The 27,488-nt window shown below is 36.8% G+C and overlaps 2 protein-coding genes across 7 annotated transcripts in view; one reads left to right on the top strand and one right to left on the bottom strand.

The window, feature by feature from the left end:
- Positions 1 to 237: 237 nt before the first annotated feature.
- The window catches only part of nudC (nuclear distribution C, dynein complex regulator), a 42,277-nt gene continuing 15,026 nt past the window's right edge, over positions 238 to 27,488 (top strand). The window contains exons 1-4 of the mRNA XM_011309693.1: positions 238 to 773; positions 880 to 957; positions 1,324 to 1,542; positions 1,931 to 2,119. Of these exons, the coding sequence (XP_011307995.1) occupies positions 702 to 773; positions 880 to 957; positions 1,324 to 1,542; positions 1,931 to 2,119 (558 nt within the window). The 5' untranslated portion in view covers positions 238 to 701. The remainder of the gene's footprint in view (positions 774 to 879; positions 958 to 1,323; positions 1,543 to 1,930; positions 2,120 to 27,488) is intronic.
- Positions 2,126 to 27,488, bottom strand: part of LOC105269444 (uncharacterized) — a 34,062-nt gene continuing 8,699 nt past the window's right edge. The window contains exons 1-5 of one of the 6 annotated variants that reach the window (XM_011309690.1): positions 10,731 to 11,003; positions 10,481 to 10,642; positions 3,859 to 4,053; positions 3,466 to 3,730; positions 2,126 to 3,272 (exon numbers count right to left, since the gene is read on the bottom strand). In XM_011309690.1, the coding sequence (XP_011307992.1) occupies positions 3,247 to 3,272; positions 3,466 to 3,730; positions 3,859 to 4,026 (459 nt within the window). In that variant the 5' untranslated portion in view covers positions 4,027 to 4,053; positions 10,481 to 10,642; positions 10,731 to 11,003 and the 3' untranslated portion in view covers positions 2,126 to 3,246. Of the gene's footprint in view, positions 3,273 to 3,465; positions 3,731 to 3,858; positions 4,054 to 5,174; positions 5,247 to 6,861; positions 7,348 to 10,480; positions 10,643 to 10,730; positions 11,004 to 27,488 lie in introns of those variants that run through there. The other 5 variants (XM_011309691.1, XM_011309692.1, XM_011309687.1 and 2 more) reach the window with 5 other exon arrangements.

Genomic DNA, 27,488 nt, shown 5'->3' with positions numbered 1-27,488 from the left:
GTTTAATCATTTTTGAAATTGTTAACAAAAAAGATATCGATTAAAAAAAAAGTTCTGAGGGACCCATAAATCTCCACGTTTCAGACGATTCTCAATCGTTTGAGTATACATTTGCGAGACAATTTTTCTCCAATTTGTTGAACAATTTTTCGAATTTACAGAAGTGAATTCATTTTTCTCATTCCGTCCATCGATTGTTTCTCCATCATACCCCCACTCCGCTCTATATGGGATGTTTTCTTTCGTCACGATTTCCTGGAATTATATCGACACTCTTGCGTTTCCTTGACTTTCCGAATTATCGACACGCTCGGGTTCGCGCTCTGCTTTATCTATACCCACGCCCTCCGAAAATTACCGACACTCTTGCCCTCGCGACCTGTTTGATTCACAGGTACACCCGCAAAATTAGTTCCGCCACTTCCGCTAGGAACTTTCGCGGTTGAAGCTTCGCCATTGGCGTTAGCAATCTCCCCTATAATCTCTGGTATACGGTACTGAGCTCATTGGCGGCGAGATATTTTCTAAATATGGCAACCCTGTATCGCTTCATCCATACGACCCATGCTTACATACATTCATCTGCATTCATTCTGAAATATATTTGCTCGCACGTCAAACGTCGCAAATCACAACGTACCGGAATAATCGTCATAACTCAATCAATTACTGTGTAAAATATACTAAATTGATTTTGAAAAATGTCGAAAGAGGAACAGTTTGATGGAATGTTGCTAGCAATGGCTCAGCAGCATGAGGGAGGAGTCCAAGACGTAAGTAATTTCTATCCGGTTTTTATTAACCTCCAAATTTCATGGAAACAAATATATTATCAGTAATATCCATTATCAATTTACTGATGGTAATTATGTTTTTCAGCTTTTGGATACAATTTTCAGTTTTTTAGCGAGAAAAACTGATTTTTATACCGGCGGAGGTGCTGGAGCAGCAGAAAAGGTAAGAGTGTGGAAGGGTGAGGGTAGATAAGCGGTCGCGGGGATACAAAACAAACATTGATTTGTTAAATCAGCCATAAAGTTACTTCACTAATGCCAAATTGTCTAAGAAAAAATGTCAACTGTTTATCCTATCACTTTTATATTTATCATAAACCCTCTCTTTCAATCTTACATCAGTGTTGACCTCAATTTGATTGTTGGAAATTATTAATTTTTATGAATGGATGAATACGATTTAATTTTTCATGAGGAATATACTAATATTAAGGCAATGACATGAGTCATGACATGTTTCATCACTTCAGTACTGAATCCAGTCGCTATCTTGATTAGAAATTAAATGGTCATTTATTAATTGTTGCAGTTGGTTACTAGTAAATTCCAGAAGTACCAGTCTACTGCGATGCAGAAATATGAAGCGGAGAAAGTCGAACGAGCGGAAAAAGAAAAAAAGCATAAAGAACGGCTTGAAAAGAAAAAGCATCAAGACTCTCTTGTGAATAGTGTAGATATTGGAGACGATAAGATCGTAGAATTAACTGATGAGGAAGCCGAGAAGCTCCAGAAAGAAATTGATAGTAGGGTAAATACATTATTTTCTACATTTTTTGATATTTGCAATTAATTAGAAGCTCGAAGCTAGTGCAAAATGAAATGCTAATGCGACCTTAACGTATTATTCGGGATATAATGTCTATCCTGATATATTCTTCTCCCAATATCTTTTCAATACTATGTACCTAAATTCTTCTCCTAATATCTTTTCAATACTATGTACCTAAAATCATTTTGACAATTTAAACAATTTGCTTGATTAGCCAAGTTTGAATAAAGGTTTCGTTTCAATAAAATTAGACGGCTTCCATTAATCTTTGACCGACAAGGTTTCAAACCATTTGTAAGAGAAAATGTAGAAGAGTTTGTAACATCTTCTTATACATCATAACTGATAATTGGGGGAAATTTTTCAGCATGCCTCGACAACCGAAATACCTGTGGCAGGACCCAGCACGAGTTCCACCAGCCAGCCCGAGACTCCTAATGAGATAGAAACAGAGGAAGAGGAGGACGAGGCAGACAAAGGGAAATTGAAACCCAATGCGGGAAATGGTGCAGATCTTCTCAACTATCGATGGACACAAACTCTTCAAGAGGTCGAGGTAAGTAATTACATCAATCAAATTCATCGGATTAATAAGGAGAAATTATAATTTTTAATAGTCTAAAATAATAAGTTAAGCTAAATGAACCCAAATATGGCATGTTGAAAAAATCATTCTAAAAATATCGAAGAAATGGGATGTCTAACGGAAAGAAATTCAAAGGACCATAAATCAGCTACTCTCAACAATATTTGTTGTTATCTGCAAACCATCTATAGACTTGTCCCCTTGTCACTGCTCCAACACATGGAAAAATGAGATCAATAAATTCACTCGATTATCTTCGGGTTTTTTGATACTTTACTGCGTAGGGCAATCATCTAATACAAAAGTAATATCACAGACATGAAAAGTATAATTTTGCTTTTCTTTGCGCATTAGAAAGAAATTCTGGTTTCCATTACTTCGTCCACGAAGCATCATTTCATGAGCGCTTTGATGAAAAATATTGCTTCATCACTGGTTGAAAATTTTCGATGCCTCACAAGATTGGGCTTCCACCTATCCTTTTTTGGCATAGTTATGAAACATAGTCATTTTATATTAATTTACTTTTCTCAGATGTTTTTCTAAATGAAGGATTTCACTTTTGAATTTTTTCTACAATTCGTTTGATAAATTTTAGACGTTCGTAGAACATGAATAATTGCACCAGAACATGAGATAATAATTTAGCAAGGTGAAGAAATAATGGCGATTGTATGAAATCTCTTGAGTTATTTTCCTAGATCGAGGGAGTTTTTCACTCAGGTTATCAAGCGATGATCTCATTTCAGTAGTGCTACATGATTAATAATGAGTCAGAATACTCGCTGTTAAACTCGATCATTCTGAGGATTTGTTGAATATAAATAATAAATTCGAGTTGAATGGTAGTCCAATACTCGACACGCTTACTAAAAACTATTACAAATAATGTAATTACTTGATTGTCACGTACCACACATTTGCTATAAGTGTAATACAGCTTACATACTAGGATCTAAAATTCCATTCATAATTGGAATCTTGTAATTGAATATTTTTTAGAATTACGAATAGTATTCAGTTTTATAGTGCGTGTTATTTTGAGCTGATTTAATCGAAGACGAGATTTCACAGGAATCATTCTTCGTGCTGAGGAATCAGTTGTATTTATCACGTGCTCGAACTGGAAAAAGTAGGGGTAATACTTTCATAAATTCATAAATTTGTAGAACCATGACATTGGTACATTACCATTGCTCATTCATTTGGAATTGCTCCGTAATTCGGTTCATTTTCAATAAAAATCTTTTTAGATGGTTTTCAACAGTATTGGTTTTGATTGAACATTTCACACATTCAAGAATAAGTTTACTCACTCTCCATCCAGAGAATACCAGCGAAAAGTCCCATCAAAAACAAAAAGCTCATAGTACATACAAGCACCGTAAGCTGATGTCTTGCGCACCATGACTTTTTATATACTGCCGTCGGTCTGCCTACACCATTGATAACCGTGAAGTGCGTACTACTGGCCACTGATAGATTATCCACTGTTTTTGATTTAGTTATATTAGAGGGATGCATTGCTGTAAGTTTTGCCAAATTCGCTGCTGTCAGAAGTAAAGTGCCTGACGCTGCGCTCTATAGATTGAACAAAAAATAGAATAAGCATCATCAAAAAATCATGTAACCGATGCTTGTATTATAAAAAGTTATTAAGTTCGGAGAGTTATTATTAATTTTGATTAATATTATTAATGACGTCATACATGTGTACTGGCGGTGGAGCCCTGAGATGATGTGGATCCCCGCGAGGATGAATTAGGATGTAAATGATGATGCTCCCAGCTGCTAACATGATCACTGTCTTTCTCACTGCGTCCAACAAGTGATGGTCTAGGTATATGCCAGGAACCCTTTGCCTTAGTAATCGGCATCGTCGTTACGCTGTCCGACGTGTCGACCTACAACAAGATCAAAGGAAAAAGGATAAATTTGACGTAGAGTAACCATCACCATGTTTTTGTTTGCGTAAAAAGAATGAAATATAAATTCCACTTGTTGGTTGCTTTTTTTACCATCGAGAATTGGGCAAGGATGACCCTCGTTTAGACAATTCTCATCGAGATATGCCTATCTAGTACGGTAGTACGGTTTTTGCTAAGGATATTCAATTCTCTATGAAATTTAACTCTGTTTTTTCAAACATGTTGCGTACCTATCAAACCTTCATCAGGCGTACTGTGATTTTTAATGGAAAAAATTGAAGTAATACTATTTCTCCTAGACATGTATTTCCACAAGGATTCATCGGCAATCAATACAACCAATTATACTGGCTGATTAAGGATTTCCTCGTATAAGCCTCGTATAAGACGGATGAACAAAGGATATGGCAAGAAAAGCAGAAAAATCATCATTCTTCACTTTTTTGTGTCTCATAGTTGCTCATTTTTATTTTGGACGAGTGACGTTAAGGGGAGAATGGATGGATGGGTCGATCGTCTCGTACCGGTTTTCAAGAACGAGATCACAAAAAAAATCCATTTCAGTTTTTTTTTTAATTCTGGAATACAATATTAAAGTGGACATCGCATGTACAGAAAATGCTATCCGCTATTTTGGTAATGATAATTTGACGCTGAAATGAACGTGAGGAACGAGATACTGAAATTTTGCAAGTTTTAGTCGTATAGTATTATAGTTGCGGTAGACTCTTCTAATAAGAAATTCCTCAATTTTCATCTTCTTTCATCCCGTCATATCCTATTGAATTTGACAGGAATTACTCTAAAGTGTCTATGGAGTACAATCGGAATATGGTCAATGATCATCTAACGCCCGTCTTCATTTTCCAAACAAAATATGTTTATCTTCAACAAAATCAATTCATAAATCGAGATTAGAATGATTGTTTTACTTCAAAATCACACACTTGTAGTAGAGTCATTACATTTACTATGAAAAAAATTGATTCCCCCACTTTATCACTGCTTTTCGTGAAGACATAGTGTGGAAAAAATTACAATTATTATCCCCAGGGATGTATAAAATGAATGATAGATTGAAGAACGCTGATTTTTACCTTTTGGATGGTTCAGAACGTCTCGAGGCTAACCAACGGCCTCCACGGGATCCGGCCTGAGACTCTTTTACTCTTGAAAGAAGTAGGGTATGAGCCGATAATTATTTGTTACTTGGAAACGTAATGCATAGTTGCGACGTGATGCATGGGGGCCTCGGCATTTTATAAACGAGAAAGCGAAAGATTGCAACTTACAACACGCTCAATATGATCAGGTTTAATTAAGCCACAAGCTTTATAGATTAATTTTAATTCTTATCAATTGAATTTATGCTTATAATCTTCTGTATTTGAGTTCTTTTGAATAGGTTTTCAATCAAGAAGCACAGAAAAATAACCGACTCGAAATATGTAAAGGCTAACGTAACCCATACAGTTCACATTAAAACAAATCTATCCTAATTATATCACTAGTTAGCTAGTTCACAGGGCTTGACATAACAGCCAGTCTTCGAGAAAATGTTCTGATAACATAGTAAAACAATTTACCCGATTCAGTCATTATTTCTATATCCTTAAGTAAAAACTCTCGTCGGCGATCTACGATGCTCGACATAATAATAATTAATTAATTAATTAATTATTATTATCCAATAAGATGAAAATGGTCACCATGTCATATGGTAATGGCTATTATGTCACATGATGCCGAAACTAGTGGGAATTTCCAGCTGGAACTGTGGAACCCGTTTGAAACTCCTCGCATAAAGCCATCTCAATCGGAAGAAAAAAAAAACAGAAAGTCTATCAGACACTATTTAATTTCACGTGGCGTGGCCTAACCACGTTCTTTTCAAGCGTAGCCTAGTCCGTGTGACTTACAGGCCTAGGCCTGAATCCTAGGCCTGCTCAGAACTCGGTTAGTTGGACCTGGTGACAAAAAAACACTGTTTCTCATACATATATGGTCTGAAAAGCATTTTCCGGGCAAATTCCTGAGAAAAATACTTTTCAGTCCTTTACGATGACAAAATTATACTCTTCACTCCGATACTCGTTCGTTTGATGACCTTTGTACAAAAATTCATAATTCATATGCCGGAACTGGGAATCTTCACATTTGAGAATCGCTTGCACAGCCGGAAAAAAACGAAAGAACTAACAGAAATATTTCTAGGTTCGAGGGCTGTAATTGACTTCGGAAGGCCTGGGGCAGTTGCAACAGATTTCTATCTCTAGCTTGAGTAAGTCAAAGTGAATTGCGGTTTCGACCGATTTTGAGTATTTTTTCATCTGTTTTTATAAGTTGAGGAAGCCAGAGGGATTTGTAAGGTAATTGTGAAAAAATTGAAACACTATTTATTGTGAAAACATCAGCGGATATGGAATCGAGACTTCCCGAACTTTCCTGAAATCGCATCTCTGGGTGTAAATGGTGCTTTTTTCCATCCCGTCCCGTCTAAATATCCAACAAAGAAATCTCTTCATATATACCAAGGTTTATTAACAGTTCAGCCGCAGTATAATTAGTTTTTATGTAAACGTCATGGACTAATATATAAATGGTCTATGATCACCCATTTAATTAATCGAGCTGGGGCGATTCTGAGGTATTGTTGAAAGTTATTGAATTGGATGAAACCGCAACGAATTTGCCGATTATACTATCGATATTTATGAGAAACAATATTGACTCAGCGTAATGAAAAAAAAATCTTCATCATAATCTTGTTAATTTTCCACTTACTTCTACATCGATCGGCAGGCGCTTATTGTGAGATCCTTCTTGCACGTTAACTCTAATTACAGGCATTTCAGGCTCTCCTCTTTATTAAAAAATACAATTGTGCATGCGTAATCCAAAAATTTTCTTCAATTCGACACTTACAATTTCAAAGATTTTACGATTTTCCTCCGAAATCATTGAATTCAATACACCAAAAACTTCCTCACAAATAAGACTGGAATGGATCACCAATTATGTAAACGAGAATCATGAAGAACCCAACCGATTTTTTGTAAATAGTTTGTAATTGCCTCTGTCGCCCGAACGGTAACAACAGTATTGTGCTCTGTGCATTGACTATCCGATCAAGAAATTAACCACACCTCACGTTGAATCAACTAAAAGGTTAAACTGATGGAAAATCGTGCACAGAATCACCCTGCAGTGCCGCCTGGTCTCACCGTCAAATAAATATGATCTCCTTCACGCTCGCGACTGTAGCCGCCCGCATCTGGCCTTCGAACTAACTCTTAGGGTGACTGAGATCGGTTTTATACCTTCGCATCTCCCACCTTTTTGTTATACTCAACACTGTTGCAAGTTTAACAAGCTTGTGGTTGGCTTTTCTATACCTGTAATGACCTCTCTCACCGGATCTCCACGTTGTTAATGATTCTTAGGTCTACTACAAGGACAATCCAATGAGGCAAATTTTTTTACATCGAATTTTACCTTACCTTTAAAAATGGCCAATCTTTCACATTATTTAATTTGCATTATTTCTTAAAAGTTGATCGATTTAACAGTTGGAGAATGCGTCCGTTATATATTCATTGGCAAGACAAAAATTCGGGTAAATTAATTTACTTCTGCCTAGAAAATTTACTTAGTACATGCAAATATATGGATTCTCTTTTAGTTACTAAATTTACCTGATAAAAGTCATTATTTTTTTCACTGTGATGCGGAAATAATATTTTTCACGCCTAGGACGGAAAAAGGTAATCTGACGAATGCGACTTTATAGTCCGAGTCGGAGACAAGGATTATAACGCGCATGAGTCAGAATCACTTTTTTCGCCGTGGCCATGATGCTATTTTATGTCATTATGACCGAAAACGCGTTTTTATCCAAGCGAAGCGAGGTTAGAAACGCGTTTTACCGGCCGCAATGACATAAAAAATTTTACTTTTCCAACGTTCAAATTTTTTATTTTAAGCATTTTTCACATCAAACGTTTGGATTTTGTGCATTTCAGAATATAATGAGATGGAATTTTGTGAGCGTAGTTTGACGAGCAGTGTCTAACATATCATCCCAAAAAGTTAGGATGGGTTCATGAAGAGGATGGGTCCACTGTATTCCCAATATTTTTTTTTAGTTTATCAGATCAATAGGCAGTTGGCCGAGCCTATTTGGCAGGAGACGCTTAGCCATTACTTTATGCGTTAGTTTTTTTTTCTAATTTTTAATTTCTAAAATACAATACAATTGGTAGTAGTAGTGAATTTCCCAATGAATCCATACCTATTCCGACAATAATTTCTTCGAAAAAATATTAAACTCGTAATATCTCCTTGGGAAATTATCCGATCCAGCCCATTTCAATAGGAAACATTGTTCTCATAAGAGGAAACTTACTACCGAATTTCAAGTTGCTCGGTTTATTTTTAAAAATCAGAGACCGTGAGCAACGAAATTTTTTGAGGAACATAAAAATTGAAATATCTCGAAAACTTTGTGGGAACACCTATATATATTCCTTCTGACCTATATAGAGCACATTGAGATTAACATTAAAAAAAAAGAAAATCGATTAGATAGTTTCTCAGATATTTTCACAAAATTTCAGAAACAATCACCGATATTGCGAAAATTACTCCACCAATCGGGCTGAAATTTAGCATAGATCAAATACACATTAGGCCCTATAAATTGACAAAAGTTGAGATTTTTAAAATGGATTTATCCATTTATTCTTCACATTTTCTACAAGTTGACCGTCGATTGACCTTTCGCACATACACACATAGCCTTTAAACTTCGTATTTTTATGTTTCAGACCGTTCCACATAATTTCCAGGCAAAATTAGAGAATCGAAAAATCGAACGATTCCAATGCTTCCATTCGGAGGCAAATCACAGAAAAATGGCAATATCTCGCGATTTTTCGTACGAACGGGTATACATATTTTCATAGCTTTGTATGGTGCCCACTGAGTCGATTATTTTGAAAGAAAATAAAATAAAATTCGTTGAGCGATTCAGGATATTCAAGGAAATACATTCTTGCAAATGGTGTAATATCGCCCATCCAAAATACCAACCTTTAGTATTATGAAAGCTGCAAGTGTACAAAGTTTTAACTCACCATCTCTATTTTTTATTGATATATATCGTGTTCCCAACGTTTATGCTGATAAAACCTAAAAACGACGATAACGCGAAATTTTATCAGAACAAAAAATATGTCGATTCATATAGACAGGACCCACGGAGACGAGTATTTTGGAAAAGAAAAAAATTGAAATTCTTGCAGTAGTTTTTGCAATATTCAGGAAAAACTAATTTTACAAAAGTTGCTATATGTCAGGAACTACTGGACCATTCAAACTGAAACGACGAATGAAAGTAAATATTAATGATAGCTATCAGAAGTTGAAAATTCAGATCTTTAGTTGCGAATTTAACAGTATTTATGTTAAATTTTCTAAAAATTAATCTTCAAAATTTCTAATTTTTCAGCACATATACGCAGACATGATCTAAAAACATTGTTTATCCGCGTTTCAGAACATTCTAGATAACGTGCAATTGAAATTAGACTATCGAAAAGTGGGTCAAATACAAGGTTTCCATTCGGAAGCAAAAAGGAAATTAAAATTAAAATTTTGTAGTAGTTTCTCACAACAATTAAATAGCAGAGTCAACACTCTTATTCCATTGAAAAGAAAAACAGACTTTTTCCCAGGGAATTAGCCAACCACAACAAAATCGACACCTTCCAAGTACAAATTTTTCGCAATAGGGAAATAGTATTTTTCACGCCTAGGACGGAAAAAGGGAATCTGACGAATGCGACTTTATAGTCCGAGTCGGAGACGAGGATGAGTCAGAATCACTTTTTTCGCCGTGGCTATGATGCTGGCCGCAATGACATAAAATAAATTTTCATCAATCTTCATTGAAGAGACACCATATGAGAGACACCAAGGCAAAAACGATAAATATACAAATACTTTAATAGATATAGCTTCAATGGATTCGTCTATTGCACCCTCTTTTCGAGATTTTTTACTCGTAATACATTTAAGGATAAAATAACGCATTGCAAATGCATCGACTTGATTTATTACATCGAGCGCAGATCCACATAGAGTAAATTAAATAGTATACAGTACTATGAACATAAGAGAGAACACTGCGGCAATATATAGTAAGAGGTTCTCAATATTCTATGGGCTTACGGCAAAACATTTTTCCTTTGTCTTATCAGTTGACAATTATCCTATATTTAATTCACTCCAATTAAAAGTCATCAGTTTTTTTAATCTATAATAAGTTCGTTCATGCAAATCTCATGCACATTCTGAAGGAAAAATTTAATAATCGAAGGCCATCTATATATTTCATCCTCACCTGAATCTCATTCGGTAGCGTCTTATACTCACATCTCGACTTCGTGCTCCAAATATTTTGTTCTTTTGACACACTAGCACTAAGCACGAATCAGGTATTCCGATCAGACGTTTGTCAAGGTCTGACTTCCTTCCTGAAAAATCTAAGGCTACTGAGTTCCGTCTGCAAAATTCACCATATTATTTAAGGACAACATTCTCTTTTCCCATTGTATTGTATAAAGCATACCGAGTAAGGGGCGTGGGCTTACTTGCGAGGTCTCTACTTTTTCCAAGGCGAAAAACCGCAACCACAAAATCCATTCCCCTAGAAAACGTCACCCGGCATTTCATACTACTCTCATTATGACTGAAACGTATACACTTCACTTAGTGGATTTATTTAATCTGCTGATTTATTTCCAAGTCTCGTAATTCATTTTAAAACAACTTAAACCGACCCTCTTATGTTCTTTCGATTTTTCGGTAATCGTTGTTTCTAAAAAATTGCAATCGCGTGGATACTGAATTCTTGGCCATTTTTTCTAATCTATAAGAGAAAACAGATAGAAAAAAAAGTATGTAGTGCACAAGGGCAGTATTTGCAGTATTTTTTAAAAATCCAACTTTTTCCAACAAATTTTTACAATCGCTGTCTTATTATTATCCTTTTACACATAGTTACGTTTTTATGGTAACAGTGATAATAAACGATGAACTTGTTTTGCAATATCGATGCCTGGTGACGTGAATAGGTCATGTCGGCAATTAAATATCGATAGGGGCTGGAATTTCACCCGTATCCTGCACAGACAGCCACACTGAACTGCGCAATCACTTGAAACTTGGATTCAATATTTGTTTCATAGACTCTTTAGAGATTTATTAATTAACTGAATCATTGATTTTGGCAGTTGCATTCATTTTATGCTGTATTAATGAAAAAAAAGGAAACTATAACTTACATTATCCATAAATCTATTGAAGCCAACCAATCTTACTTGATGCAACATTTGCTCAAAGTGTCACAGTAGAAACTTCAACTCAATACATTCGAGTCATCGGAATATCCCATTTCACTGATCATTAATCTACCTCAATGTTCTATAATTTAGTTCCATCATTGGAATTCCTGATGTCTCCACAACGAATCCTCTTGTAACATATAATGAAACCATGGCATTGATGACCATGACCTCCCTGCAGAGAGTGGCCACGCAATCAGTTCGTCTTTTTTTCTTTCCCTTGGTTTATATCGCTCAATTCAAGGCAGAAAACACGTAACCACTTCATGTGAGATCACACCTCGGGAATTGGTTATTCAATACTTGAAAGCCCCATGGTGCAATGAACTCTACCACGTTCTTCCAATATGACACCATCGTTCGTTATGTGGTTGAAGAGAAATTTGAGAAGAAGAATGGTGGATAGAGAAAATAGGAATTGTCTATTGCGGAATGAAACCTACGGTGATTCTGTGCTATAAAATGATGTATAAACGCCATCACCGCTTACGCTGCGCTTTCCTCATTGTTTTCTATATTAATAATTTATATTACAGTAAATTCGAAAGAAAAAAATGTCAACGAAATGAAGTGTTTCTGGAGATTCATGACTAATCCTCATTCTTCAGAAATGGAAGATAAATAAAAATTTCGCATTTTTTGAAAATTTTCATCACAACTCAACGACAATAATTCCATCCAAATATAGTGAGATCTGCATCTACAATATAATTTCATCAATCGTTACATCATTTTTATGAAATTTATAATAACAAGAGTTCGAATGAATTCAAAATTAGAATTAATTTAACATCAATTTAGGAAAAATTATGATGCGATTTTATGATGCGAATTCACTTTACTAGACTATTTAGAGAACACAAAATCAGACAATTTTGAAATTTATTAAACATTAATGGAATTGTTAATTACCGATGGCAATGACCGAGTGGCATCCCCACCGTTCTTGGCGTTGTTAATTTCTCAGCTCATTGTCGAACAGTAGTCTCGTAAAAGATACGACTGGAACAGAGGTTTTCCGGCTACGTGAGGTTTTTTCTTGGTACAGAACGAATGCGATACAGGGGGTGGGGTAGGGAATCGGGATGAGAGACTCGTAGAAACCTGGAAGAATCACGTAGTCTAGAATTCTTAATTGTTCTAAAACAACATGTTAACGATATTGTCGGTGAAAATTCATTATATGTCTTATATAACTCTTCATCACTTGCATACGTCGCGATTTTTTGGAAGTTACAATATTAATATGATATTGATTATTCACAAGTAAAAATCACGATCGCACATCTCAGATTGATAGTGAGTTTTGATTTCTTGAAGCCTTCAGGAAATTCGACGAATTTGAAACGCCTACCTTCTTTCTTAATAACATAACTTGTACATTTGCATGACAAATTTCCCATATTTCTACTGCATGCGTCACTGTTAAAAGCCCAGTTATATTGCGCAAGTGATATTTTGTTTGGGATCAACGTGTCGATAAACATGTGGTAGTTGACGAGTAATGTCGGGGATAGATGTTCCATCAATAAAAAATGCGTGATGATCATCAGGTTTTCCAGTTGTTTTGTATAGGTTTAAACCCATCTCTCCCTTCCATGAACCAGAATGTAACATACTCATTGGAAAGCTTATTAAATAAACTTCAAAATCATCATCCAATTTTGATCATTTTTCATCTACGTATGACACTTTTAGGCAAAAAATCAATTTTTCAGGTGTCTTGAGAAATCAACTTTGGCTGTTTTGATGCTGTCAAATGAATTAGGCTCGACTATTCATATATTATTTTAAAGAGAACTTATCCCTGTTCCAAATGGTGCATGACAAATCCCATGTAAGCAAATCTTCATCAAGTTATTGGGGATTGTTTCCATTTTTCACGTCGTCATATTCAAAAAATGACACTTTTTGCCATTTATCGATGCCTTAGACTTAACCTAGGAAGACACGTTTTCAGAATGGCCATTTTTGTTCTGATAGTAGTGAGATTTGCTCCGCTTAGGTCCAAGTCTATATAGGAATTTTGGGTTTGGATGAAAAAACATTAAGTTACCTTGAAATAGGCCTGAAAATGATTTGGTTCTGACAAATTTTCATCAATTTATGGTATTTTTAGCAAATAGTTCCATTTTTTTGTTATGTCACATGGCAAAAAATACGATTTTTGCTATGTATGGAGGCGTTCAACCTGACCACTCAGAGCATATTACAAGTAAATGCGTAGATTTCATTGAGTTCTTGACATTGATACCTGATATTAGCCATTCCATCCACTAGATCAATATTTGCTTACCGGAAATTGATATGACGTTTGTCGATAAAATTAATTGAGAAAGTGATAAGTGATACAAAAGAGTAAAAGACAAGAAACGAAATATCATCATCTGATGAAACGACGGACGAAAAAAAAATTAACAGAAAATTTGGAGATGAAGCACAATTAATCGTAAAAACTGATACCTTGCCAAAAAAATCTGCTGACAGATACATGCTTGTGTACGACACCTCCAAAAATGGAAAGAAGAAAAGAAAGATGCTGTATCATAATCTGAGGAGAGTAATCTAGTTGATTATTTGAAAGGCTTCCCGTCAAAGGCTAAAGCAGTTACGCAGTTTTTCACTGAAAGATCCGTACTTTTTCCTGACAGTTTAGTGAAAAAGTGCGTAACTGTTCCATAATTTGACTGAATATTGTTTTGACGGGCAGATTACGAAACAGACACGCAACTTTTACTGAATTTTTCTCTCCGTGCAAGTTTAATTATTTAATTAATTAATTTCGATACTTATGTTTCTATTCTTCTTTTTTTCATTTATTTTGATTGATGCCCGCCCTTGATGAGCAGCGCTTGCTTCGCTTGTCCCGCAAATATCGCGGCAGGCATCAATATGTCGTGCGATGCAATCAGTCCGTACTTTCGACCAGCTATGAAGAAAAATGGTTTGGGTCATAGGTGCCCATAATCAGGCGATTCTACCCTCGCTTTTAGGCCCGATAGCAGAGGTGAGCAACTTCAGTTCTCGAAGCTATTCCGGCTCCCAACCTCCATTAAGCAAAATTATCCCAAACCATAAAGTTTATGGCTGCAGCTCTCCCTTCGGGCCCCTCATGTCCTGCGCATATATTTTTTCAATTATTGCATTTTTGTTGTCATACTTTTGATTGATTATTGGTTATTTTTAATGGACTTTATTTTTTGAAAATTCATACTTTCGATTTCTTAAAGAGGAAATATTGTTTGGGAAACAATTATTGAATATTTTCATGTTGTTAATAGACTCGACCTGACATACATTTTCAAACTTTTCACTTCTATATTTCCCGCGCTCGATACCAAATTGAAATGCACAAAACTTCTCGCAATCAAAAACATTATCGGCGTCCTTTAATCTTTAATTAACGATTAAACTTTTTTTTCTGAAGTTCACGGGCATCTCACTTTTATTTCCACCGATGAATGTTATTACTAAATCATTATCTTTTAATTCCATTTTTTTTAATAAAAAAAAAATACCCAAACACGTGCATAAAAATTCAAACTATTTTGCCCTCACATTTCAATCACGCGTATGAGCCATCTCCCGATGTTACCCCCACAACACGAATATATACGACAACCCTTGTAATCACGTTAGGTCCCTTAAAATTTGAATCTTAATCATTTTATGGCTACAGCTCCGAGCCTACCTGAGGTTGCCCACCTCCGCCCTAGACTAGGGCCCGGCAACCTGGGTTCATTTGACTCACGCGTTAGTGAGAGCTCCTCTCCCAGACATGATTATTTCCTCCAAATTCATTCCAAACCCATAATTTAATGATTCACTCCTGAGATGGAGCCCCAAAGGACTCATCAGTGATGAAGACAGGATTAACTATTTCAGCCACCTGCTGAACCCCACCGAGGCAAGCTCACCCCCACGGCAGACACTGAGACCGAACCACCCAGGAAACGAGAGTAACCTCCGGCAGGTCAAGCACGATCAAAACATCCACGCCAAGGCAGCCATCGAAGCTCCACCAATGAAACCAGAGTGGTGGAATGACGAGATCAGCACAAAGGAGGTCGATAAAGTACTGCAGGCGATGAAAAACGGCAAGGCGCCTGGAGAAGACGGCATCCCGGCCACCGTCCTGAAAGCATTACCAGAAATAGGGAAGGACGCCCTGCGGAAGACAATCCAATCCTGCTGGGAACATGAATGTTTGCCCAGGGGATGGTGACTGCCCATATCTACCCCATCTACAAAGCAGGGGAAATTGACAATGCAGCCAACTACCGCGGTATTTCGCTGTTGAACCTGGGCTACAAGATACTCACCAAGATTATGGCCCTTAGGGTGGCTGGCTGGGCGGAAGCAAGTAGCAAGCTCGGAGAGAGCCAAGCAGGCTTTAGGGAAAACAGGAGCACGAGGGACCACATATATGTCTTGAACACACTGGTGGGGAACCGGCTGAGGACACCCAGGAAGAAGCTCTATGTTGCCTTCATAGACTTTCGGGCCACCTTCAACCTATTATACCTTTCAACCTGGTAGATCGAACCCTACTGCTGGAGAAGCTGAAGAGGATGGGGCTGACAGGAAAGCTCTATCGAATAATAGAGGAAATCTATAGCATTACCAAGAACAGAGTTATCACGAGCAGGGGAACCTCTGACAGTTTCAACTCCAGCTGTGGGGTCAGACAGGGATGCCCTCTCAGCCCGATACTCTTCTGTCTTTTCCTGGAAGACTTGGACAAAGAGCTAGAAAAGAGGCAATGCGGAGGCACAGTACTGGGAGGGGAGAAACTCACGAACCTGAAGTTCGCCGACGACATTGCCCTGGTGGCGGAGGGACCCCGGGAGCTACAATCCATGCTGGCTGTGATGCAGAGCTACTCAAGAAAGAACAGGCTGCAGTTAAACGAATCCAAAACCAAAATCATGGTGTTCCGAAACGGAAGCAGGCTTGCCAAACACGAAACCTGAAAACTGAACGGAACCAAGCTGGTCGTGGCCAACGACTTCAAATACCTTGGTTTTTGGTTCTCCACGACTGGCAGGTTTGGCACACACGTCAAGAAACTGACCAATAAGGCCAGAATGGCGACCAATGCGGCGTGGGGTCTGATGAAAAGAGCGAGGATTGGCACATTACACAGACGGCTATACGTACTAGATATAATGGGGAAAGCAGGATGCTTGTACGGAGTAGAGCTGTGGGGATGGGGCAAAAATGATCTCATGGCAAGAATGCAGAGTAGATATGTCAAGATGTCCATGGGTCTGTCCCCAAACACGCCAGCCTACATCTGGAGGATGGAGGCGGGGAGAAGAGGCATCGAAATCGAGGGAAGAATGAGAGCCTCCAGATACCTTCTGGACACCTTGAGGATGAAAGATGGGAGATGGCCAGCAAAAGCTCTGAGAGAGGAGGTCAGGGGAATTCTTAACGGCTACCCCTCCAAGCTAGGCAAACTAATGAAGCAAACATGTGAAGAAGTGGGGGATGGAACCTTACTGGAGAGCATCTGGAACCATGGAGATTATGGGGACATCACAATGCAGTTGGAATTCAACTTAAGGACGAAGACTGATCAGGAGATCCAAGCTGACTGGCACCGAATCAACAACTCAAAATACTGGCCCCAATATAAACAGCTATCGATTAAGATTGAAGGGCAAGATTACTGGAATGACAAGCACCTGAGTGGAAACACGGAAGAGCAATGGCCTCGGATCAGGTGCGGGAATGTTGGCAAATGCCAATGGAAGGGATACATGGAGGCCAGTTGTTTGTTCTGTGGCAACCCAGAAACGCTAGAACACATATTGCTTTGTGAGCGAGCCCAGGAGGTGCTACCAGGGACAATAACCTAAGACATGATCAGCTGGAAGAGTCAGCGCCCAGTCTACGTCCCTATGGAGCACTGGCTTCTCGGGGTGCTGAGGGGCAAGCCAGTCCTGGCCCTCTGCAACTACCTCCAGGCATTCCACAAGGCATCGAAAGTCAGGGAAGTGTAAGGGAAATAGAACCAATGGAGGATGGGAATAGGGAATTCACCTCGCGCTGCTGTGAAATACATTCACGACTTGTTCTAGCACATTATTTCTTTCTTTGAAACTCTATATTTGTTAAGTGTTCTATAGTCTACGTGAACCATAAACTAAGGTCTTTTGTATTATTATTATTATGCAACGTATACTTACAACTGGAATGTTATCGCGTCTGTAAAAGGCTTCAAAAGGCATACAGTGGCAAATAAATGAAATGAAATGAAAAAATGATTCACTCCTGTGTAGTCTAAATAATGAATTTCTTCTTTCTAAATGGAAGCATTCGGAAGTAATGCAACCAATGAGATCAGATGAGAGCCAAGATATAGAGTATGAAGACGGATTTATGACATATCATTCACGAACCATAGAACCAAATCCAATAACAAGAGTATGATCTCCAAGCATATTTTAAGGGCTCCAAATGAGTATATGAATAATCACAATCCATATAAAACTCAAATGATTGTCATACATCGAATTCGTTCATAAATCGAAAGTGTGACATCCGAAAATATACATTCAAACACCTATAAATACACAGTAAATGGACAGAATCGACTTTGTCTATATATCGATAGGAAGCCCTTCTGGAGTTCTTCAAAATTGTTTGAGTTATGCCCATTCAAACAGTTATAGACAGTCTCAATTTCAATTTAAGAGTAATTTTGAAAAGTAACACATGACAAAATTTTGCCTTTGACGATGAATTATTCACGAACTATGTGATACTGCTCAATATTCAACAGAGCACCTTAAAGCATGCTTCAGGGGCTTCAAAATACCATCTAACTCATTCCAGTTTAGGGAAAAATCAATTGATTACGACCAATCAAACAGAAGAACTCCCAGAACTTTATAACGGTAATTATTTATCATCCGCGAATGACGATATCAAGATATGATAAAGGCGGATGATCCTTATTTTGGTTAGAGTTTCGTAACTTCAAACGAATAATCGGTGACCGACACCTTCGCGGTAATCGCACCAGAAAAGATTTGGACACACGTGGACTTGGCTCCCGTTACAGGATTGACTGTCTTTGTCCGTTGAACTGCAGTCGACGTGCAAATGACATAAGTAATCCAAATATATCATATATATAGTCTGTTGTCTTGAAATAATATACGTGGTCAAGGCTGATAGTGATCGGAGAGGGGAGGCAATCATATCCAAATTGGATTTTGTTTCTGATATTTTAAACAAAATTGGTTGAAAACTAATATTATTGGGCGAGAAAATACTATTTATGTCTAGAATTATTCTATTGATTTTCTCGAATTTTGTCAATCATTCGTATTTCTATTGGGTGTGACTGTTTTGAGTATAAGTGTGAGAGTCAGGAAATAGGGTTTTTGGAATGCAACGGAAAATCATTTAGGGAAAGGGTGAGAATCTATATTATAAAGAACGAAATGTTATGACGAAACCAAGAAATAAACAATGGTGTACCCAGTTTCTGAAATAATTGTCTCGGCCTTGATCAATTTGATTATTCTGTCTATTTTTGTAATCTATGAGAACGTTGAGGGTAACGAATTACTAATTGTAAAGGTCATAATATTGGTCATGGTGATATTATTAGTTATTAACGTCTTCATCATTCTTAAATCGAGCCTGGAAAATTTATTTTAGTAAAGGACAGCTTTGCGTTTATTTTACACCTTCCAAAATAGTTCTGTTCGAATCATTTTAAGAGGGACATTTTCTGGAAGAAATCAATTTCATTACAACTTAGAAGCTATCAAATTTAATTTCAAACGACAAATCATTCCCAAGTCACATTAAGATCAAACCGAACATTGAGTATATCTCGTTAAAGTACACTTAACGGGTTTTAAATTGATCTATAAATTATCCCTATCCGAGTGAAAACAAAGAAATTATTGTCAATTAAATGAACAAAAAGTTAAAATCGAATACCATTTTTTTTATAATGGATTTTTACCGACTCTTGGCCAGCATTTTTCAATGCTGTTCCAAGGAAACTATGGGAAAGTGATAGGCGTATTCCGCCAGGAGAAATCATTGATGTGCGCTAAAGAGCGATATAAATTAATAGGGATCTGCCAAGTTTACTAAAAAATTGGATTGAATGAAAATTGCAGCCAATGCTACGTTGTTCTTTTATTATTTTTTTAGTAAACTTGGATCCATTTAATTGATATCGCATTTTAGCGTCCTCCGATAATTTTTCCTCTTTCTTCAACTATTTTATCCCAAATTGTAATGCATTGTAGGCTAAACGGATGAAATTTAAACAAAAGATAACGTTCGATAGATAGTCCATCTGGGCATTAATCAATTTTATTTCTTGCATAAATAATTCTGAGGCAACTGGATAATATTGTCGAATGTGTTCGTTGTCTGTGAAATTTAACAGGCGTTTTTTGACATTGTATTAGTAACGTCAGCTTTCAAAGAGAATAAAAACGTGATGAGAATGAAAAAGAAAAATTTTCCATTTTCGATTCATTTCCCCGCTTTTCCTTTTCTTCAGCGTAATTTCTCCTCTTTTCCTTTTCTTAGGCGTTACCCCCACTTCGGTTGATTTCAGAATAGGAGATCACCCACCACGCGATACAACGGGCTCTCGTCTACCCTTTGTTACGCACTAATAGAGGTTGGGAGCACGACTGGTTCCCAGAGCAAAGTTTGCCCAGCTCTGCCGTAGAAAAGTACGTACCGACCGAGTTTCTATCCGTCGACTTTCTAGCTACCGCACTCCTGTACACCTAAATTGAGTGACGGAATAATGTTTAGTAATTCTTTAAAATCAGAGGCTAAAAATCTACTCTTTGCGAAACTTTTTAGTGGTTTTTAGTGTTGTGAGTGAGTTCATAGACACATGCGCGGTTGTATGAATTGTGTGAATCATTGTGTGAATCACACAAACGTGGAGCTATGGATGCTGGACCTGTTATTTCCCATAGCGTCATACCTTTGGATATGAATATCTCGAAAAGTATTGAAAAATTATGGAAACATTCTAACTTGGTATCATTCAGAATTCCACAATGAATTATATGATCTTTGAATTTTCTCAAAGTTGATTAGTTCTGTACAAATTGATACTAGATTGTTGGAGCACGCAGCGTCAGCATACAACACAGTGCATCTCCGTCTCACGAACGAGTTCGTGCGTGTAGCGTTTAGTCCTGTAAGAGCGATAGAGATAAATGTAGATATGCGACAGAGACACATTGAGTTCGCAAGGTACCCCGAAACAGCACTTTTCAATTTTTAACATAAATAGAAAAATTCAACTATTCAAGAAAAAACCGTACTTGATGTACTTTTGTGAAAGACCCGGAGCTGTCAGGTATATCAAAGACGAAGTTTTTCTTGAATAGTTGGATATTACTGTTGTTCTATGTTTTGATTTCGTTTTTATTCCACTTTTAGTATTCAGCTCATCGATTTCTGTCTTCAAACCTTTCAACTTCAAGATTCAATACATCATCAATTAGCACATTTCAAAGTTAAGGTGTTGTAGCATTCTCTTCATTTCATTGCTTTTTTGAAGGACAAAACCGTCAATGTAGGGACGTATTTGCCGCAGTTTTTTTCCAAAAACGGTAATTTTTGTGTTTTTTTGATTACAGTATATTATGCAACAAGTGCATAATGAATTTTTTGACCCGTAGTACGGACCGAAGGCGAGTTTTACACTGCTACCAGTCAAAAAATCCATAACGCACGTGTTCCATAATATATTATTTTCCCAACTGCAACAATTCTTTTCTCCGCGCACGCGCGCTCACACATACGCACACGTAACACACACGCGCATACACATACACTAGCATTGGGGTTCAAATTCTACACTTTGTGTACTTTACTAGTAGTTTCTTCTTTGCTTATTAATGTCTATACCGTTATGTGACAGTGATTCGAAGGCTTCGCTATTCTCTGACGTCATTCATGTTTAAGCTACTTCCGCAGTTACTTATAGTTGTGAATAATTTCGCACTATGGCAAAATATTACCAAAATGTCAAAAATCTTTACCATGTTATTTTTCAAATATACAATGTCAAATTTACAAAAAAAAAATTGAATTTCGATATTTAATGATGCATTTTTTAAAAACGTTACTGTTGTTGAAATTTTGAGAATATTTTCTGCGTGTACCTACCAACAGATAATATAAATTTAGCGTTTCAATCATATTGCGAAATTTTTTACAACAATATTCAGAATAGTAAAAGACGTGATATAAACGAATGGAAACGGGAAAAATCCAAGAATTTATTGATGAAAGGGTTCTAAACTATGAATGTAATGATGGATTCAGTTCTGAGGTTTAAATTCTGTTGAATTCACCTCAAATATTCTCGTACATGGCATTTTTCGAAAGTGTACAGTCTTTCTCCTTTTCTAATTTCGTTTTTTATAATTCAGACCAACTGATCATTGCGATTTAATGTAGTGAATAGTTATTCGCGTATTTTATACCACAGAAACTTGAAGTAAATCACGTTCTTCGGTACTATATCTAAATCTTTGGCATTTTAATTGTTGTATTATATATCCGGAAATATCTTCAAATTACGTCGCTCATGGTTTTTATTCTTCACAAATCTTTGTTCGATAATCTTTATAAATGATGGGAGGTGAAGGAAAGATGATTGATCATTATTATTTTTTCTGAAATGAGACTACCAACATACCGACAGAATACCGATGGAAGAAGGCGTGAATGAAAGAGAGATACCATCAAGGTTTCTTACCAAGCATGTCTACACTGATTAAAAAAACGCAACAAAGATCAAAGGATGCAGTAATTGGTGAATGCTAACTTAATACTTTTGTCATTGAAACATTTCTAATAGTGTCTCGGAGGCCTTCCCAGCACCTTATTATCAAAATTGTGTAAATTGGCATTTAGTATAGCACTATTATTTGCTTCCTTTTTGCTAACTCAGTCATAGAGAGAAAAGTCCAGAAAAAATGACTGTGCCGAGCACTAGAAACGGGGTGCAAAATGCTAGAATACTAGAACTTCTTTGGTTCACAAATAAAAATTGCTATTGATATCGTAAATTTCCTAATACATTCCGGAATTAATCGTATGTAGCGCCATAAAATTTACGAATCAGCACTATAAAATTTCAAGGTCTATCATTTTTTTATTTGAGTATGAAGGAAAAAATTATAAAAATCCTTTGAAAATTATCCTATCCAGATCGCTATTTTTTGCTAAGCTCTCTTTTAATTTTTACTGAACTACACAGCATTTTCTCCAAACATTTTTTAACCCAATATGTTTGGTTCACGATAAACACCGAATGTTTCCGATTCTTGCTGAAATTGAACTTAACGATAGTAACTGTTGTAACGACTTTGAATTTGTACTTGCCCGATTTTCTCAGACGTTTTCCTAGTCCGATCAAGAAATTTTTCTGGGCTACATAGTAATTTTTCCTAGGCCTGCAGTTTCCACCGAGATTGTAGGCAGCACAATAATTTTTATCAGAATCACACTATAATTATCCATAAATTTTTCTCTTCGTATTTACATGAAAATAATGAATCTACAGTACCATCTCGCACTAATACTACACGCAGAAAACACTTGAATCGAATATATAAGTTGTACTTAATTCTCGAGTATATAGGTTGTACTCACAATAAGTATAATACCATACTTGTTTGACGTATATGTTGTATACTTGATCGAAGTATATTTCTTTTAAGATACCGTTATTAATTTAATCCGCCCGAAAAATAATATTTTAATTAGTCTAACTATGCATTTTACTTTGCTTTGGGCATACACCAAGGAATTCTGGACACCTTCAAAACAATATCCGACGTAGCGAGGGGTTAGAATCCCGCAGGACATTCAGGGAGAAACATCGAGTCGAGCCATCCTCAAGTCGATTTCAACTTCGGAGTATACGATTTTTTCGATCATTTATGCAACGCTGAATCTACGTATTAGAAATAGACGTTGTTCTGTGATTTAGAGTATATATACTATACCCGGAAAACACTAACCGTAAAATACGACATATAAAGTCCTAATTTATCAGGTCAGAAATCTCGTAAATTAGGACTAAAGTCCTAATAGGACTTAAAGTACCGCAAATTAAGATTTTTATGTCATCAATTACGTGATTAATCTCCTAATTACGATTACCCATCTCGTAAATTACGAGTACCCATGTCGTGAATTATGAGTTACGACCTCGGAACTTACACTCTTTTTCCTCGTCATTTACGAAATCTCGATCTGCTAAAATCCCAGATTGAGATCGTAAATGTAACGATGGGTACAAAATAGTAATTTATGCTACAAGGGCTGAAAAGTATTTGGGAAGGGATTAAAAAATTGCCATAATGTAGAAATTTGACAAAATTGGAAAAATTTGAGAAACTTCGTGGAAACCATGGAAGATAGCTAATTATTTATCTCCTACGACTTTCCATCTTCCACTTACCACGATATTTTCCAAATTTCCAAAATTTCCAGGTTATGTGAATTTCTTTAATTCTTTTTCAAATTTTTTTTTTAATGTCACTGAAATTCATATTTAAATGACTAAAACCTTAAACTTCAAAATTTGATGTCGCTCAAAAAAGTTTTTTTTATATCCCTCTTTGCATTCACGATCTCAATCTGAGATTTTACCAGATTGAGATCTCGTGAATGACGAGAAAAAAAGTATAAATTGCTGGGTCGGACTTCATATGTGACCACGTAAAACTCGTAATTTGCGAGGTCAAAACTCGTAATTCACAAAATGGATACTCGTAATGTACAACATAAAAACTATAATTCACGCCTTTAAAGTAGTAACTTGTGTTTTTTGAACTCGTAATTTACGCACCAGAAATCAACAAAATTACAACTTTAAATCTCGTAATTTACCCTACATATTATATTCTACTAAAATATTTCAAAGATTTGGGAATGATTAATACATTATTGCATGCAGAGAAATATTTAGTAAGAATTACGCAACTTTCAGTTCGCTTATCGATTACGGAATGGACTCGAAAAATTTAAGTGACGGTATCGTGATTTTCCACAGATAATATTCAGAGAAAAATTATGTAACAGTTCTGTAAAATTTCCTACAACCACATTTCGCTCCGGAATTACAGACAAGACACGTAATTTTTATTTATTATTTTTCCAACCCAAATATCGACCAATAAAATTGCACCATGCGACGTCACATGGTACAATCTACATGGTATTACAGTGATAATTTTTTGATGATTCGCTCCGGTAGTTACTGTATAAAAGAACAAAATATTGTCCAGTTAAATGAACCGCATGACAAACTGATAGATATGAAATTCTTATTATTTATATTTATTTTTTTTTCTTATTATTCTTATTTCTTAACTTTGAGTTTCGCCTCATGGTGCAATTCTATTGGCCGACCTTTGGGTCGGAAAAATAATCCTTCGAATACCACACAAGCTTCAAAATTATCTGGCATTTCCCTCAAGGTTTGCTGCAAACAAATGAAGGAATCAAGCTTTTCAGGCTAAAAATTTTTTTCTAAAAAAGTTACTTGCTTACTTCGGAAGTTCTGGCAATCAAAAAGTGCTCAGAGCTTCTGGTGTCCCGGATGACAGTCAACAAACACATTTTCGTGTGGACAGATAGTCAAGCCGCTATAAAAGCTCTCCTTAAGTCCAGTGCTGACTCTAAGTTGGTCTGGGAAACCATGGAGAGCCTGGAAAAACTGGGGACCAGTAACAAGGTAACTCTTGCCTGGGTCCCAGGTCACGAGAACATCGACGGCAACACAACGGCAGACGGGCTAGCGAAGCAGAGGGCAATAAACGCGGACGAGTCTTCGCCAGTGGGAGTCCCCCATGCCGTAGATGTACGCCACATAAAGGAAAAGCTCCGACGTGAACAATCGGAGCGGTGGAAAGACACAAAGACCTGTAAGAAGGCCAGGGCAATCATGCCTGGCCCCAGCAAGAAAAGGTCGAAACACCTACTGGTCATGGACAGGAAGAGTCTGGCTACTACGATCAGGCTGCTCACAGGAGATGGCACTTTTAAAGAACATTGCAGAGTCATCGGCATGGACTCGGATGGGTGATGCGGATTCTGTAATGAAGCAAAAGAGGACAGTCTATACATCCTATGTGACTGTCCGACTCTAGCAGCGACGAGACTGCGCTGGTGGGGAACTGCCTTCCCCACTGCAAATCAAGTCGCGAACACGGATGCAACGAACCTGTTAAGACTGACAACAAAGGCCGGGCTGGACATATACTCCGCGCATAAAACAAACGGAGCTACAATAACTCTAATCTGAGTTCTGTGGCATTGGGGAGGCTAGTCCGACCATCCACGTACCTACACGGAGAGAAATATTTAGTAAAAATTACGGAACTTTTCACGTAATCCGTAAGCGAGACTCATTCTCTGGTAGTTTTTGTAGGAATAGACGGGAATGATTCTGAAACTGTGAGGGATTTTTCTGGTTTGCCACCGAAAAAATACGAAGAAGTTACATAATTTTTCCGGAACTAGTAAAATTTAACAGATATTTCATGAATTATTCTTGATCAGAACATAGAAAGTCTTGAAAGTGCAAGACTTTTTGTGTAACGGATGGGTAATTTTTACGGAACCGGATCCGTAAATTTTCACTATACCTGTTACATAAAACGTATACTACTTCGTTGGTTATCGTACATTTTCGGGTAAATTCGGTCTCACCGAAACCGGCCAACAGAAGAAAGTCACGCTGTGCTGTGTTGTTAAAGCTGGGTGCCCAAATAATTTTTAAAAAACCGTAACAGAAGGATCGCGTGCGGAATTGTAAATACCAGTATAATTATTTAACATTTCAATAAATACAAGATAACCCAAGACGTTACTCCATGACCGGCCTTGCCTAACATTCCCTTCTACAACACCTAACCTCAAACACCCACCTGTTTTAGCGCACGACTAGCGCGTGGATACCCCTATAATAATTATTAATTGATCATCCTAATTACTTCGTTTAGAAAAAATCATGAAATGTTCAGTTTTCAGTGTGGAAAATGTCGGCCATGAGGGCCTTATCTAACTTTTTGTTCAATATTTGTTTTTTGTAGACCACGTTTTCTGATTTATATTAAATTAAAATGAATAAATTATAGCTGGAAAATGTATGTTGTTGGTTAAAAAGAAATTCAGGGTTCGTAAAAATTACGGGTCCTGTTCGTAAAATCTCCCCCGTCCCCTGCGTCAGCGAAGGGATGAGTCATTTTTACGGAACTCTCCGTAAAATTTACGTGGCGCAAATGGAAAATTTCTTTAGTGACTCGGACTTTTTCTTGAATTTGAGTTCGCTCGCAGAATACGTTTCGAAATGTAATTTTTACGTTTCTTTTCTGTTAAAGTTTACTGAATATTTCTCTCCGTGTAAATCTAATCCAATCTACTTACGTACTTTATAATACCCCTAACTTACTTTTCGAACTTCATCCAAGCTTGGTTCAACCTTGAGACTCGAGGCTCAATCCACCTTGGTCATTCCTCAATCATACTTGATCCCACCTTTATGTCTTCGTCTATTCGCACTTAGGAAAGGCTCAAAAATTATCGGGTATATCCCGATAGCTTCGTTGCAAAAAAATGAAGGTGTCAAATTTGCAGGGTTAACGATTTTTTTCGATTTTCCTGGAAAACTTGACACAATTGTTTGTTTGCAGGGGACCTTCGCAGGGTAATATCTGATTAATTTTGAGGGATATTTGTCGGATTATGTCACCGTTAGAATTTAAATGTCAATTTATTTTGTATTTTGAAAAACATTTCTGCTGATTTGTTAATCAATAGTTTGTAAGGAATTCTCTCCACATCGATTTATTTTTCAAATTTGATTCATTTACGTTATCAAAGTTCGGCTGTTTCGAAACTTTACCAGGCCATTTTAATTGTCTACCAAATAAATTTATTACTTCGCAACTACTAGGTAAATATTCGAAAAAT

The sequence above is a fragment of the Fopius arisanus genome, unplaced genomic scaffold, assembly GCF_000806365.1.
Source record: "Fopius arisanus strain USDA-PBARC FA_bdor unplaced genomic scaffold, ASM80636v1 scaffold00069, whole genome shotgun sequence".
NCBI classification, from domain to species: Eukaryota; Metazoa; Arthropoda; class Insecta; order Hymenoptera; family Braconidae; genus Fopius; species Fopius arisanus.
This window is presented reverse-complemented; position numbering and strand designations above follow the sequence as displayed.